At 42.2% G+C, this 16,305-nt stretch overlaps 1 protein-coding gene across 1 annotated transcript in view; it reads right to left on the bottom strand.

Annotated features, from left to right (window-relative positions):
- Positions 1-16,305, bottom strand: part of NUFIP1 (nuclear fragile X mental retardation protein interacting protein 1) — a 32,477-nt gene that overhangs the window by 8,492 nt on the left and 7,680 nt on the right. The window contains exons 2-7 of the mRNA XM_010000869.1: positions 14,548-14,636; positions 13,330-13,434; positions 12,634-12,696; positions 12,080-12,156; positions 3,763-3,855; positions 855-1,117 (exon numbers count right to left, since the gene is read on the bottom strand). Of these exons, the coding sequence (XP_009999171.1) occupies positions 855-1,117; positions 3,763-3,855; positions 12,080-12,156; positions 12,634-12,696; positions 13,330-13,434; positions 14,548-14,636 (690 nt within the window). The remainder of the gene's footprint in view (positions 1-854; positions 1,118-3,762; positions 3,856-12,079; positions 12,157-12,633; positions 12,697-13,329; positions 13,435-14,547; positions 14,637-16,305) is intronic.

Below are 16,305 nucleotides of genomic sequence, written 5' to 3'. Positions count from 1 at the left end.
AAGGGATATTTTATAGATATATATATCTCTTTAAAAAAAATAATTTGTTGAAGTAATTCTGATTCCTAATTATCACAGAAAAATAAAAAAAACATAAGTAGTCTGTATGTTTGTAATATGATCAATTCAGCTTGCAAGCGAACATATATAGAAGTGTTTAATACTGGTAGTATTCTTCTGTCAGCTTCTCCGAATCAGAATTTTTCTTCCTCTTCAATGACATGATATTTCAGCTTCTTTCCAAACCCTATCTCAGCTAAGTCAACTAGTTTTAGCTTCAGTCAGATAGACACTCATGTCTCAAAGACCTCTAGAATACTGAGAGTTCTCTCTGTAAGAGGCCAAGCCTACTAGGGCAGAAGCCCAGGGAAAGCTCACTGAAATGCAAGGTTTATCCCATTTCCTTTAGATAAAGCACCTACTCACTCTTTCACAATAACCACACTGGGAATTTTCTTAGAAAACCATGTCCTGAATGAGGATCTGAGGAAAGTTCTAAGAGCAAGTTTTAGGCACAGAGATGTTGGACCACCTTCAGGCTTATAACCTTGTTGAGCCTGGCACTATTCTGGGCACAATACTGCAGTCCTGGGCTTTTTGTTAGTAACAATGAGAAGGTCAGTATGACAGGCTCCCCAGTGTTCTTCTCCAAGAATACAGTAAAAGATTGATGCAAGACTACAAACAGAGTTTTCCCATTTTAAACATGCTCAGTTAGCTCTCTTTCAATGAAGGACAGAGTTTACATGGGTTTTGGAAATGCCCAGCTCTCCCTACAAGTTGCTAGTTATGCAAAAGGTCAGTAATCGACTCAGCAGTACTACTTAAAACTTCTCCAAGTTCTTTCATCTTACCAACATCACCGTTTGCCAAAAGACTGAGCGGGTCCATGTCCTTCACACATGGCTGAGCTGCCAAATCACCCTGTTTTTCATGTTCCTTTTCACATGTGTTGTTTACTGGTCCATTAGCTTCATTTTGAGCTTTATGTGCATTATGATCACCACCATTTTCCCTAGATTTCTTCCAGAATGGGCGCCTTTGTCTTCTCCTCTGTTTTCCTTGCTGCCCAAACCTCCCTTCATTTTCTGCAGGTTTCCACATTCCCCTCATTTTCCTGGAGAACAGAAACACAAAGCTCATGATAATGACAAGCAATAAGAATAAATGTGACTGATATACCCAAAGGGTTCAGGCCCACATTTAAGGTTCAGCAACACAGCACGATGCCAGGACTTACTCCAGCTCAGCTAACACGTGGTGACAGACCAGACAGGCAGTCACAGCTCATCTCATTGGCAGGCCAATGTGACAAAGCTGGAACCTAAATGAAGATTTTTAAGTTCCTGACTTTTATCTCTTGAAGAGGCAAAGGATACATGAGCTAAGCAAGTTCCCTAATCACCTGCAATGTGAGGATGCAGTGTTTTCTGTTTGCATGATGAAGTCAACAAATATTCCCCTCACATAAGCAATTAAGTCATTCAAGAGGGAGAACGTGGTATGAAAAATGAAGCATCTGCTATAAGCATACTTCCACTGCTACAGCTCAGAGAAGGAACTTGCTGCACTAAATCTACTCAGCCATTTGACACCATCAGTCGCAACGACTGACTGCTCCTGCCTCCAACTAACATGCCATTCAACCTTTTCACTCCAATGGAAAAAGAATAAAAGAAACTTCTATCAGGACAATGGATTTCTTAAAAACCAAAACAAAATAACAAGTCCTAAAACATGGGAAGATCATAGCACGCTGGTTCCACTTACTTTCCATGGTTCCATAATCATTCAGGTTACCCTATTATAAATACGAAAAATGAGAGTCTAAACTTTTGTAAAATTTTATAGATACAAGAATAGGTGTGGCCTAGAAAAGAAAATGTAGAAGGGACAACCTAAGCTTCCTGAAAATACTTGGTTTAAAGCAACAAAAACTTCATTCAGCAAAACAAGACTGCAACTGATCATGAGCACGTTACAACCACAAAAGACATACAAGATCTGTCATCATGAAGGAACCCTCTGGTTTGTTCTGCCCAGTTCTCTCTCCCTCAGAATTAGCAGTTGGTAAAGCACTTCAGAGCACCACAAATGGAAAGCACTGTACAAGTGTTAAGTACCTAATCCTTTCTAAATCTTACTTAGCTATTTGCTTTAATAGTACAGCTTGCAGGGAACAAGCTGTCTTCTATTTTTGTCTCACGCATCAGTAAATTTGCCAGATAAGCACCAATTCCAGAATCTTTACTGTCGATATACAAAGCAAAAATGACAGCTTTTTGGACAGTTCATCAAGCCTATAGTGCTAGCAATTCAGGGAAGGGAGGGGAAAAAGAAGATATTTCTAAAAATCAACCCGAGTAGAAGGTCACTAAATGAAATCAAACCACCTATAATTTTGAGGGCTCTTTTTCCAATCAATTTCCCAGATATAAAGGTGTTAAGAAGCCTAACAGTATGGAATTGCTTATGGACATTTAAGAATACATAACACCTGACTCACAGTCACAAGAGTCAGCAAAGAAACCTGTAGACACCAAATAGTTAGTTACTGTGGCAAGCAAAAGTCATCTTTGCTTGTAAGAATCTCCTAACATTGCACTACATATGTTTGTAGCTTTAGTCTCATTAGAGCCTTCATTTGGCTCTTTGGGTCCAAAGAACTTCTGCAACTTTATATCTTTGAAGGAAGTTTCACTTCAGTCTTTTACAAACGTTTCTTTCCAAAGCTATTATAAGTTAATTAGTTAGAGGGGGTGGGTAAGTGATGGGTACTCTGAAGCACATACTGCACCAAGGCAATTTGCACTGTCACCATTTAACAAATTACACCAGCCTGACAAGAACCCTATTCTGCATTAGTTCAACTGCTTGACCATGGTGCAAGTTTTATTTTGTTTGGTATCACCTCCTAAAAAAATCCAACAAAACAGGCAAGCTTCAGCTTCACTTCCCTGAAGCAGCAAATAGTACTTAGCAAGAGCCCCTTGGAGTCTGCTCCTGCCTTCCAGCTCAGTCATTCTAGTTTTAAAATGTAATATTCAAGGAGCATGGATCATCACATTTTTTTTAAGTCTCCCCACAGGCCCTAAAGTAGATCTAATGAAGTTGGCTTGTTCCACACAACACGGACACTGAGGGAAAAAGAACAAAGACCACACTAGAAAGCATTTCACAACATAAGTGAGAGAACATAAAAATCCAAGAGGATTAAATATTAGGCTCAGAACAACAGTAGATCAATAAAGATGATGGAGGGTAAAAGTAGTGCTAGAAAAATAAAGTAAAATCTTCCACCACTCTTCACTTGATTATGGATTTATCATCTGAAAGGAGTGATTAAGAAGCCAAATCCACTCATGAAATCTCTCTTGGCCATTTTCAAGCATTAAAGGCTTAGAGCATGTAGATTTATGATGCTGAGTGACTTCTGTCCCCATTATTTCTTTTCCAGCGATCAAGGTTACACTGATCTAATGAACAGCCACTAGAATGTGGTTTTCTCAAGCAAGCCAGAGTGCAGAATTCAGCAAAAACATCAGATTTCTAGCACAACTGTTTAATTTAACTGAAGTGGACTATGAAGCACTGTAAACAAAAGAACATCACTTCTGCAGTTTGTCAAATGACCTGTCCTCTGTTAAAGGGCAGACAGATTGTGTGTACAGTGGAGGCAGGAAGTGCTGGGAGACCACAATAAGTGAACATACCTTTGAACCCATTAGGAGGAAAGTAAAAAGCTTGTTTCAAAACTCTTACCCAAACTGTTGGGTAGTCAGGACTTCTCCCCTTTCTTCCTTCTGCATCTGCATTGCCTTCTTTCTTTCAATGTTTGCCAAAGTAGGAAAATTCCTAGAAGAAAAAAGTATTCACTGGCTCTTAAATGAGTCACTGTACTTTGTCAATTCCCCCTTTACCAAAACATCATCTTCTATAAACGCAACAGATTTTTAAAACATTTAATGGAAGTTTAACAGACTGTTTCCTTCTTAAAAAGACATTGGTGAGGATAAGAAACATGAGGGCATTTATACTTATATAATGAGATGGGGGAAAAAACAACCCATAAAAATCCTACCAAACTGGCATAATTAGATTTATCAAACCATCAAACAAGCTACAAACAAGCAGTTTGTTACGCTTATGGACCCTCTCCCTGCCTCTACAAATAACAGCATCATTTAGTCCCACAACTTCATAAAATCATAGAATCAGAGGAGTTGGAAGGAACCTCCCCTGCTGCAGCAGGAACACCTAGGGCAGATCACACAGGAACACGTCCAGATGGGTCTTGAAAGTCTCCAGAGAAGGAGACTCTACTACCTCTCTGGGCAGCCTGTTCCAGTGCTCTGTCACCCTCACAGTAAACAAGTTTCTCCTGATGTTAAGGTGGAACTTCCTGTGTTGTAACTTGGTGCTGTTTCCCCTCATCCAATCACAGGGCACCACTGAAAAGGGAGTGGCCCATTCCTGACATCCACCCTTCAAATATTTAGAGACATTAATAAGGTCCCCTCTTAGTCTTCTCTTCTTAAGACTAAACAGTCCCAGGTCCCTCAGCCTTTCCTCATATGACAGATGTTCCAGTCCCTTAATCATCCTTGTAGCCTGTGTTAAACTCTTTCCAGCACATCCCTGTCTCTCTTGAACTGGGGAGCCCAGAACTTTGTCCAGATGTGGTTTCACTAGGGCAGAGTAGAGGGGGAGGAGAACCTCCCTTGACCTGTTGGCCACACTAAATGCATCCCAGGATACTATTGGCTCTCTTGGCCACAAGGGCACATTTTATTTTTGTGTTGCTTCAATTGATGTATTTGAATGAGGTAAAAGGTACAACATGCCTTTAGCAAACCAACTGCTAAGTTCTTTTAAGATAAAAAGAAAAAATTCTAATAACAGCTCCTGGGTACACAAGATTCCTTTAATATGACAGTTAAGGAAGAGCACCCAAGTTTCCTCTCCAGCAATATTCAATATTGCGCTGGCAAACTGACCTCTAGTTCAACAAAATTACACCCATTTTCAATTCCAGCTGAAAAATTGCAGAGTCATGCTTATGAAAACAAAGTTACTGTTATTACCATCTCCCAAAACAGCCCTCTCTTCCATTCTCCACCTTCCTCCCCATCCCTCCCTTCAGATGAGCACTACGCTGGTTCTAACATGCAACGCCTGCTGCAAATTACCATCAAAGCCCAAAGACGGCTACATCTAAATCCCTGTGCTTTGAGATAAAGGCAGTAAATGAGCAACACAGGCACAACCCCCCCCAGCTTCTGGATAGAAGCACAAAATATAAATATTTGATAAGTCTATTACAATGGAGTAACAAGAAGCAGCTACTCACTGTACAGAGCGATCATAAAAATACATGTACTTTTCTTTAAATATCTAACCATATCACATGCATCTTCACTGTTTTACAACATGAATGTTAAGTGTTATGTTGATGCAGGACAGCTTCTACCACATACCAAGGGAAGAAGATGAGAAGCATTTCCTAAGGGACACACCTAAACAACACTACAGAACTTGTCCCTTTTAGGAAGATTTGAACATGAGCTGTCAATGCATATTTTCATTTGGTTTCTCCCAGAAATCCACCATACAGCTCAAGTGAGCACAGGAATGTGTTGATCTTTGCTCTTCCCTGTTTGCTACATTCATTCATCCATGTTAAGACACTCCCAGCACACAGCACATGTCCAATGAATTATTTATATCTCAAGAGCTTTGGATTGACAAAGACCCCTCTGCTTGGCACCTCTCTGCGGTTTTAGGATAAGGTGCTCTCCTTCACATAAGTAAGGCTCACTGGAGGAGAGGGAGCTATAAAAAAAGTAGTTATGCTCAAAAGAGCCCAAAATGTGTCTTAGAAAAAAATATTATTTTTTTTTAAGACATCAGGGAAGACCCTTAATCCTGCAGCAAAGGAGTCTTCAAAGTGCTCCTGTAGTTATGCTGATTGAGGACGTATTCAGACATGCTCTCACAACATGATTTGAGACGTGACTGCCTCCCACTTTCATTCCTATGAGTTACCACTCCCTCCACCAAGCCACCATAATGGACTCCATGAATGCTTTCAGCTCGATTCATTGCCAAGACAGACAGATTTCTCCTAAACCACCCTTCCAGCTGACACAGGCAGTAACTAACAGCCAAAGAGAGCTCAAGTCATCAGTCTGAGTACGCCTGCAAAAGCACATCTAAAGGCACCTCTAGTGGCCATGCTTATTTTCTCCTGCTCTTTTCAAATGTTAAACAGCATTTTACTCCACTGCCTTCACCTTGTGCAGAAAATGTACCTATTTTGACAGCACATATGCAATGTTTAATCTCATTTACAATGAGCAAATAAGCACCTGCTGGTTTACTCTTCCATCTAAGCAATTGGTGAGCAGTAAGCTCTGGACACTGAAGTCCACAGGTCACCAGCCTTAGTCCAAGGTTGGTTCAATCCTCCCCACATGCTCTGCTGTGTGACAACAAGGTTGGACCACCAGTGGGCCGTGGTGGGACCTGGCCAAGTCAACCCCAGTTGTCCCTGCAGTGGGCAAGCAGATTAAAGAGGCATGGACCAAAGTTATTCACCCAGCCCCTATGCAACTCCACAACTCATGAGGTACCACAGCCCCCCAGCACCAAGAGGTCTGTACCTCCTAGAATCAGCTAGATCTACCCATGGAGGGAGCAAAATCCAACTGGATTTCTACCTAAGCAGAGATAGATGCCTACAACAGAAACATTCTGGTCTTGAGGCATAACATTATGGCAGGGTTTGTGGCTGTGGATAGTCAAGTTTGCCAACTACTCAAAAAAAGTCAAAATTCAAAAAGTGAAAAATTTAAAATATTTTTTTAATATGGAGAATTCTTATTCAGGAAGACTAAGTTTAGGAAGACTGCTCCTGGACAGAGATATGACAATGCAGGAAAAGCCTATACTGAATCTGTCCACATAAAAAGCCACGTTAAATCCAATGAGGTGACTTGGGTTTGAACCCTTCTGAGAAGACATGCCATCCTCCTCCCCCAACAAAATGAGGTTCTGAAAATGTCGCCTACAAACACCACTGAAGTAGAAGTAGCCCAACTCTTACGTCCTGCAGACAGCTTGTCAAAGCTTGAAGAGAGACAGCTTCATCAGCCACCACAAAGGCTTTGTGAACCTAAGCAATGTATTGTAAAAGAGAGAGTAAAACCAGAATCTGGTGGCTTGGCACAGGAGATTTCATGAAGGAGCCAGTACTGCCCAAGAAGGCAGCCCCATTTTGCAGCAACTGCAGTTTCCAACCATAGACACATCTGTAAGGCAAACTGGAAGGTTTCCAGTATAAATTGTCAGTGTAATAGCAGAAAACTGGTTTTCAGGCTAAAATAAGTCCATTATATACACACTACCAAAGTGACATGCAGGTAAAGGATACTCTAAGCTTCCAGAAACAGAGAATGGTGACATTGAGCATAATCACTAACGTGTGCCTTAGTGAATAGATTATTTTTTCTTTTTCAATAAATGAGTGCACCAGCCAGTGTCATACATTTTTTATAGGCCAGCATACTCCTATCTTGCTCACATAAACATCAGAGTAAACTAGCTCTTAGCAAACAGTGGAAAAAAACAGAACTTTGCCAATGTCTAACAAGAGAGAACTGTTTCTACAACAGTTTACACACTGAATTTCTGAGTTGTGAGCTACACACATTTATCATCCTTGCAGGAGCAGTGCTGGGATCAAGTTGCCTTAATAATTTTTTGAGCTGGTCTTAATTGCATACACACAACCAACAGCAAAGGGGACACAGATAGCCCAAAGGGAACAAAGATGTCCCAACAGAGAGCTGATAAAATCCTGTTTTAAGACTCCCAGGCATTTTATCAAGCATTGCATCTCCAGTGCAATTTTGCCTTATGTCAGCTGAGGCAGTTTTACTGCTCATCCATCCCTGCAATTCAGAGCAAACTTTACTGCACCTGTGTTTACATCAGTCTACCAGCACATTCCTTCTACTTTGTCTCTCTGCTTTTACCAGGTACTAAGAAATAATTTTCTTTATTACATATTTAAATACTATAAACACAACACCAGGGAGGATTCCAAGCTACTCTAGGATTATCATTATTCAACTAGAGAACTACAAATTAATTAAAAGTAGTGCAGTTGACAATACTGGCCTTCATTAATTTAACCACATGCTCAGCCTGTGAGATGCACTGCAAGGAAATACAGGAGTCAAACCCTAAGCAAACAAAAAAAACCACCAACAGATTAAAGAAAAGGGGGAGGAGAGGGAGAATTTACAAGCAACACTCAAGATCAAGAAAATACTCCAATGTCACATTAGGACCTAAAAGAAAAGTAAGATTAACAATTGCTTTTAACACTAGCAAGAATGTGAAGGCTGCTCTAATAACCTTTGCTCAAGAAGAGCCAGTAAGAAACAGATGGTCTGGCAGAGCTCTAACAGAGATCTAGGACCCAGATCTCACTTGGGAAGAACGGAAGACAGCAATAACTCATTTTGACACATCAAGGAAATGCACTCTACATATTTCCCTTTAAGCTCATGTTTAAGAAAAAAAAAAAACCAAAACATATGCTGAAAAAAGCACATTTCTCAACACTTGGAAGGGACAGGACAAATCAAAACAAGGAAAGTAACTGTAATCACCAAAGTCCATGTCAGACTTCACAACCATCTGCCTGCAAAACATTAGGGAAAGCCTGAGATCCCATGCAACTTCATCTCTACTCCTGTTTGATTAATTAAGAATCGCCTGGCTCAGGAGGTTCAATGGGCCACAAACTATTAAAGAGCCTTTTAGGTAAGAAGACATGAAGGCTGCAGCAATGAACAGGGCATTGTACACAATCAGGCAGGAATACAGCATTCTGACCCAGAGATAGTCGCTCCTTACTAGCTCTCCCTCTTCTCCTCCCTGCACTTTAAACACAGGCTCTTTATAGAAGATTTTAAGCCCCATACACATCTGAGCAACACAGCAGCTAATTAAGAGGAAAAATCTCCACTCTGCAAGTAATTATTTGTAACAGCTGAAAGAACAAGTAAGACAGGAATGTTAGGGATGCAGCCCAGAAACACACCGTTAAATCACTGCAACATAATTAGAAAAAAACTGCTAATGACCTTCTTAGCTCTGACTGGAGCTTCTAGAATGAAAAAGGCTTTTTCCTTTTGCCATAAACCAAATGCTTAAGAGCTCAGACTCCCTCTGGTGTCCTTATTTTCTGTACAATGCAGTGTTTACCATGAGTCAACAACAGACCTTCAGTACTGATGCTTTGCTGGCGACCCAATTAACACTTCACAGAAGTTTCAGTTTGGTTTCTCTCTTTATTCCTTTATTATTGTTACTATTTAGAAAAAATAGTCTGTACAGCAAAGAAGCCGTACAAAGAGTAACAAGTCACCCAGGTCCTTTTACACTCACTCATCCATTACAGCCAAGCAAGATGCTCTGAGGACTGAAGTACCAAAATAAAACGAAGTACTACTCCATCTAGTGGCCTCGGCTTCGAAGGTCCTAATCCCTTATTGCCTTTCTTGGTTGACAGTTGTGCTTACAAGACTTTATTTTTATTTATTTTACTGTGCTGCGGTGAACAAGGGCTTTCAGCACTGTTGTACCACAGCCAAATTACATTAATCTGTAAAAAAAACAACAGTGCCCACCATGAGATTCTCTAGAAACTCACTCTGAAATTGTTTTTGCTATCAGCCTTACAAATTACTGTGAAGGTTGCTTAGACTCACAGCACCCACTCCCCGAACAAACAGTATCTAAAACATTCAAATCCTGCTTCCCTAACATGCTAGTATATAGCAGAGTATGTCCTGACATAACCACTTAAGTATCATTTCAACACATAAACCTTAGCACCAACCACTAGACAGGAACTTCCTCAAACATCTCCCATAACAGAAGAGTATGAAAAGCCGAAAATCAGCAGAAAAGACTCTGCACTGAAGTACTGACATTCTTCCTTGGAGCTACTGTTAGAAAATTAAGTGTAGGCCACCAGACAAGTCAAACCTAAGGACATTTTGGGCTTTGCTAACCCTGTTAACACTTTGTACTCTAAGTGGTGAGCACCACAATTGAGGAAAAAAAAAAAAGACAGTAATATGTGGACCAAAAGAAAAGGAAAACCTCAAATATCTTTCAAATAAAAGGAACCCTGGGAACCACTCATCTGACACCAAACTTTTACTTGTACATGCAATTTTTTTTGGTCAACTATGGCACTGCAACCACGGGAGAAAATAAAGTTTTTGTTTCTGTATCAACAAGAGCTACTTTTTTTTTTAAAAAAAAAAACAAACATCTCCCATAACAGAAGAGTATGAAAAGCCGAAAATCAGCAGAAAAGACTCTGCACTGAAGTACTGACATTCTTCCTTGGAGCTACTGTTAGAAAATTAAGTGTAGGCCACCAGACAAGTCAAACCTAAGGACATTTTGGGCTTTGCTAACCCTGTTAACACTTTGTACTCTAAGGGTGAGCACCACAATTGAGGAAAAAAAAAAAAAGACAGTAATATGTGGACCAAAAGAAAAGGAAAACCTCAAATATCTTTCAAATAAAAGGAACCCTGGGAACCACTCATCTGACACCAAACTTTTACTTGTACATGCAATTTTTTTTGGTCAACTATGGCACTGCAACCACGGGAGAAAATAAAGTTTTTGTTTCTGTATCAACAAGAGCTACTTTTTTTTTTAAAAAAAAAAAAAGAGGAACCTACATATTATCTGCACTTATAAAAAGGAACAGCTGGTTCAACAGTTGACTGTTGTGATATGCTGACCTAGCAGTAAGACTTCTTTTTGCCTTTCTGAAATTTCAGAAAAAGCTGAAACCATGTCCAAAGGGATGTTAAAATTTGCAGAGCTGAGCTTACAGGGGGATAAATTTTGCATCTCAATACAGCAAAAAGTGATGGGAGGCCTTAAAAAAAAATCTCATACCATACATTCCACTCCTTTTTCTTTTCTTACATAGTCACTATATAAAAACTTAAGGTTCAAAGCAAGAATGCATTAACATTGCTTTCTGACAGAAATGCAAGCTGGATTAATCAGTAACACAATCAGACAATTGGGTTGATTTGCATTTAAAAGAAAAAACAACAAACAGGTAAGTAGTACTCTACCCTAGCTCATCACCAGCAATCTTGATATTAAATTTGTATCACTTCCCACTCTGCTTGTAAGACACTAGCTCCAGGAAACAAAACCCATGTACTTTTTATCACAAGACTATACAGTGAGGAAAGCCTCCAGCATCTTTCACCTGCTGAGAAAGGGTAGATTTAAATCTGTTCAACTTTGAGGAAAAAAAAATAATTCAGTGGGATAAGGCTTATGGAAGCACAGCATGAGTTTTTAAACACTTCTGCTGCTCAACAGAAACAAGTTACACCACTTCACATCATAGAATAAGAAATAATGAAAAATATTGCTTCACATAGAAATTTGACCTGGCACCCTAGGTACAATGTGAGTTGGACCACCTGAGATAGCATAATTCACTGATTCTGTTCTCTTTCAGTAAAGAAGTCTCAAGAAATACAGAAAGTTCTTAAAAATTAGGAAAATACCCTGTTGGGGTCCACAGGGACAAGTTAAGCTGTGGAAATTTGCACACAGGAGGGTGTACTTGGTTTATAGTCAGTAAAGTAGTTCCAGATTTCTTAAACAGCCATGAAAACACACACATCTCTGACCTAAAATGTCTCAGTGATCAGGCTAAAAGGAGTTGAGTTGCCAACCAAACATGGGGTACTAAATTAAACATTGGGAAACTACTTCCTTTCTCACATTTGATATACTGCCTTCTACTATGACCATCCCAGTGATTCCAGTCTCTGCAACTTGCACCCTCCTGGCTCAGGCATTCTGACAGAGACCACTACTGCAGGAGTGTTTTAGAGTCAAAGGAAGAGCAGCAGCAAGCACAGACTGCTGCTGCCTTTCAGCCATTTCCTAATGATCACACAGGGAAAAAAAAGGCAGTAGAACAAATTCACAGGTCACAAATCTTACTCACTTTTTTCTTTCTTCTCTCCACCGAGCAATCTCTTCTGGACTATCTAGTTTTATTCTTTTAGCACCAGGTGCATGTGCCTAAAGAGAGAACATTTCATAGGCATTTAAAAGGGGAATGAAAAAATCCAAAAGGAAAAAAAAAAAAAAAAAGCACCGTTCTGTCACCTATAGTAATATCACACAGTTTTCATCTCCAGCAGCAGTAAGCTTACACACAGCAATTACAAAGTCACTTCAATTTTTTTTTTTAAAAAAAAAAACCAAAAAAAAAAAAAAAAAGCACCGTTCTGTCAACTATAGTAATATCACACAGTTTTCATCTCCAGCAGCAGTAAGCTTACACACAGCAATTACAAAGTCACTTCAATTTTTTTTTTTAAAAAAAAAAACCAAACACCACAGTATTCAACATATTTTCATCCACAATATTGTCTTACAACAGATTCTACTCAGAGGTGATACATTTTCCTTCCAGAAGGACGACCAAAGGGATGACATTGAAGTTAATGCAGTTTTTGCTGCATTAACTTATTTTGGGCCCAGCAGGATACTTACATTCCTCCAATGCATCTGAACTATCTTCTCATGTGCACTGAAAGTGCAACCTTCTTCTGTGCACTGCAAGATAAGGGGGTGAACTTCAGACACACCAACTTAAGCAAACAAGCTACAAACAAACACTCAAGCACACTTCAAACTCAGTCAGTGACAGATGCCTGAACAGTTAGTTATACAGAACTTTTAAGCCACCCAGTTTGAAAACAAACATGACTGTAAAAATAGTAAGAAGGGACAACATACTTTTAAATTTAATCTCAACTGAGAATAATCAGTGAAGCCAGCTAATCTGATAGTTGGAGATAACATTAAGTTAACCTAAGAGAAAGATTTGAAAGACTCTCCAATTTCAAATGTTGATACTTATTTGCAAAAAAGGAGTGGATTTTTAAAATATTTTTTCCACATTAAGTCTCTCTACACAAATTTTACATGTTACACTGCTGTCAATGAACTAATTCCTACCACTGAGGTGACTTAGCAAGACTTCACAAGACATTAAAAGTACTTCAGTAATAAAATAAAAAACCCAACTGAGACCTCTGCTGCATGCAGCATTCAGAAACAATCCCTTATTAGCAATGTTTATAGCTCTGGAATCTCACTGCTAAGTCTTCCATTCAAAGAGTGACTACAGCTACTACTTATCAAACATAAAGTTAAAAATCAAAGTGTAAACAAAAGAAGCCAAACCTGTTTATGTTGTGAAATATGTTCATCATACTTCTCCTGGTTTTTATAGCCACGGTCACAGGTATCACAATAATGAGAGAAAACTGGCTCTTTTTTCGTTTTGTTCTGGGGAAAAAAAAAAAAAAAGAAGAAAAAAACTTCTCTCAAGACTGCATTTAGAAGACTGCAAGGTATTCTTGCTTTTAATGAGGTGTGAAACATTTATTGAGTATTTCTGCTAATAAAGCCATCAATTAAAACACATTTCAAAGATAAGCTAACATAACATGAAAGTAAAGTTCAAATCGCTCCTCTCCCAAAAAAACCTGCCCTGCTCTCAGCTCTTCCCACTACCACTTTTCCATCAATTATGGCTTCTGCAAACACACCAAGCTGACACAGATTTATCAAGGGCTGGGAGGAGAGTGAGCCCTGAGTCTCTTCCCTAGCAAGTCAGACCATGCCTGTTCCCACAGAATTGCTCAGAGGACAGCAGAGATCCTTTCTTTTCCCACTACCCACATCACAGTGATCTGGCTGTCTTGCCCTGACAATATAACAGAGAGCTACTATAATTTAGGCACTCAGGCATCACCTTGGTGAAGGAAACCTGTGTTAGAATTTGGTTGAAATGCGTATTTCCTTCAATAGGCTCCAGATCTGCAGACTGCCACACATCTGCTCCCCTGTAAGGGCAGGCATGTTTGACATTGGGGTCTCTGCAGCACCACAGGGTCATGTCCCACACAACTCCCACAATCACAGAACAACAGAATGGTTTGGGTTGGAAGGAACCTTGGAAGATCATCTAGTCCAACTGCCCCGACACGAGCAGGGGCATCTTTCACTAGACTTGGCTTTCAGCACTTCCAGGGAGGGGGCAACCACAGCTTCTCTAGGCAACCTGTTCCAGGACCTCATCACCCTCATGCTCAAGAAGTCCTTCATTATGTCAAATACAAGCCTACCCTCTTTTAGTTTAAAAGTGTTGCCCCTTGTGCTGTGACTCCATGACTTATACAAAGCCCCTCCCCAGCTTTCCTATGGGCCCCCTTCAGGTACTGGAAGGTCACTATAAGGTCTCATGGAGCCTTCTCTTCTCCAGACCAAACAGCCCCAACTCTCTCAGCCTGTCTTCACAGCAGAGGTGCTCCAGCCCTCTGATCATCTTCGTGGCCCTCCTCTGGACATGCTTTTCTTGCTCCATGCCTTTCTTGCACCAAGGATCCCCGTCCATACCTTTGGCCTGTTATTTTTGTCTGGAAACCGTTTGCTAAAACCAGGCACTTGCTCGCCTCGCCAGTTCTGGGAGAAACTGTCATCTCCACCTTCGAGGGGGAAAAAAAAAAAAAAAAGAGCCAGTTAGTGACTGCCTGGGAGGGGAGAGCTCGCTGTGCTGTGTGACTGCCTGGGAGGGGAGAGCTCGCTGTGCTGTGTGACTGCCTGAGAGGGGAGAGCTCGCTGTGCTGTGTGACTGCCTGGGAGGGGAGAGCTCGCTGTGCTGTGTGACTGCCTGGGAGGGGAGAGCTCGCTGTGCTGTGTGACTGCCTGGGAGGGGAGAGCTCGCTGTGCTGTGTGACTGCCTGAGAGGGGAGAGCTCGCTGTGCTGTGTGACTGCCTGGGAGGGGAGAGCTCGCTGTGCTGTGTGACTGCCTGGGAGGGGAGAGCTCGCTGTGCTGTGTGACTGCCTGGGAGGGGAGAGCTCGCTGTGCTGTGTGACTGCCTGAGAGGGGAGAGCTCGCTGTGCTGTGTGACTGCCTGGGAGGGGAGAGCTCGCTGTGCTGTGTGACTGCCTGGGAGGGGAGAGCTCGCTGTGCTGTGTGACTGCCTGGGAGGGGAGAGCTCGCTGTGCTGTGTGACTGCCTGAGAGGGGAGAGCTCGCTGTGCTGTGTGACTGCCTGGGAGGGGAGAGCTCGCTGTGCTGTGTGACTGCCTGGGAGGGGAGAGCTCGCTGTGCTGTGTGACTGCCTGGGAGGGGAGAGCTCGCTGTGCTGTGTGACTGCCTGAGAGGGGAGAGCTCGCTGTGCTGTGTGACTGCCTGGGAGGGGAGAGCTCGCTGTGCTGTGTGACTGCCTGGGAGGGGAGAGCTCGCTGTGCTGTGTGACTGCCTGGGAGGGGAGAGCTCGCTGTGCTGTGTGACTGCCTGAGAGGGGAGAGCTCGCTGTGCTGTGTGACTGCCTGGGAGGGGAGAGCTCGCTGTGCTGTGTGACTGCCTGGGAGGGGAGAGCTCGCTGTGCTGTGTGACTGCCTGGGAGGGGAGAGCTCGCTGTGCTGTGTGACTGCCTGAGAGGGGAGAGCTCGCTGTGCTGTGTGACTGCCTGGGAGGGGAGAGCTCGCTGTGCTGTGTGACTGCCTGGGAGGGGAGAGCTCGCTGTGCTGTGTGACTGCCTGGGAGGGGAGAGCTCGCTGTGCTGTGTGACTGCCTGAGAGGGGAGAGCTCGCTGTGCTGTGTGACTGCCTGGGAGGGGAGAGCTCGCTGTGCTGTGTGACTGCCTGGGAGGGGAGAGCTCGCTGTGCTGTGTGACTGCCTGGGAGGGGAGAGCTCGCTGTGCTGTGTGACTGCCTGAGAGGGGACAGCTCGCTGTGCTGTGTGACTGCCTGAGAGGGGAGAGCTCGCTGTGCTGTGTGACTGCCTGGGAGGGGGCTGCGGCCAGGCAGGGGGCGGGCTCTTCTCTCAAGGGACAGGGCGAGAGGTGACAGCTTCAGGTCGTGCCAGGGAAGGTTTAGGTTGGATATTGTGAAAAATTTCTAGATAGGTGGTCAGGCATTGGAACAGGCTGCCCAGGAAAATGGTTGAGTCACCATCCCTGGAGGTTTTTAAAAGACATGTACATGTGTAACTTGGCAGTGCTAGGTTGGTGGCTGGGCTTCATGTTTTTAAAGGTTTTTTTCCAACCAAAACGATTCTATTCTTTTTTATTTATTATTTTCCTTTTCAAGTCCTGTGTGTGCTTTCAGGCTGTGCTCTTCAGTCGCTGTGAGTGGGAAGTCAGTGGG

The sequence above is a fragment of the Chaetura pelagica genome, unplaced genomic scaffold, assembly GCF_000747805.2.
Source record: "Chaetura pelagica isolate M959 unplaced genomic scaffold, ChaPel_1.0 scaffold115, whole genome shotgun sequence".
Taxonomy (NCBI): domain Eukaryota; kingdom Metazoa; phylum Chordata; class Aves; order Apodiformes; family Apodidae; genus Chaetura; species Chaetura pelagica.
This window is presented reverse-complemented; position numbering and strand designations above follow the sequence as displayed.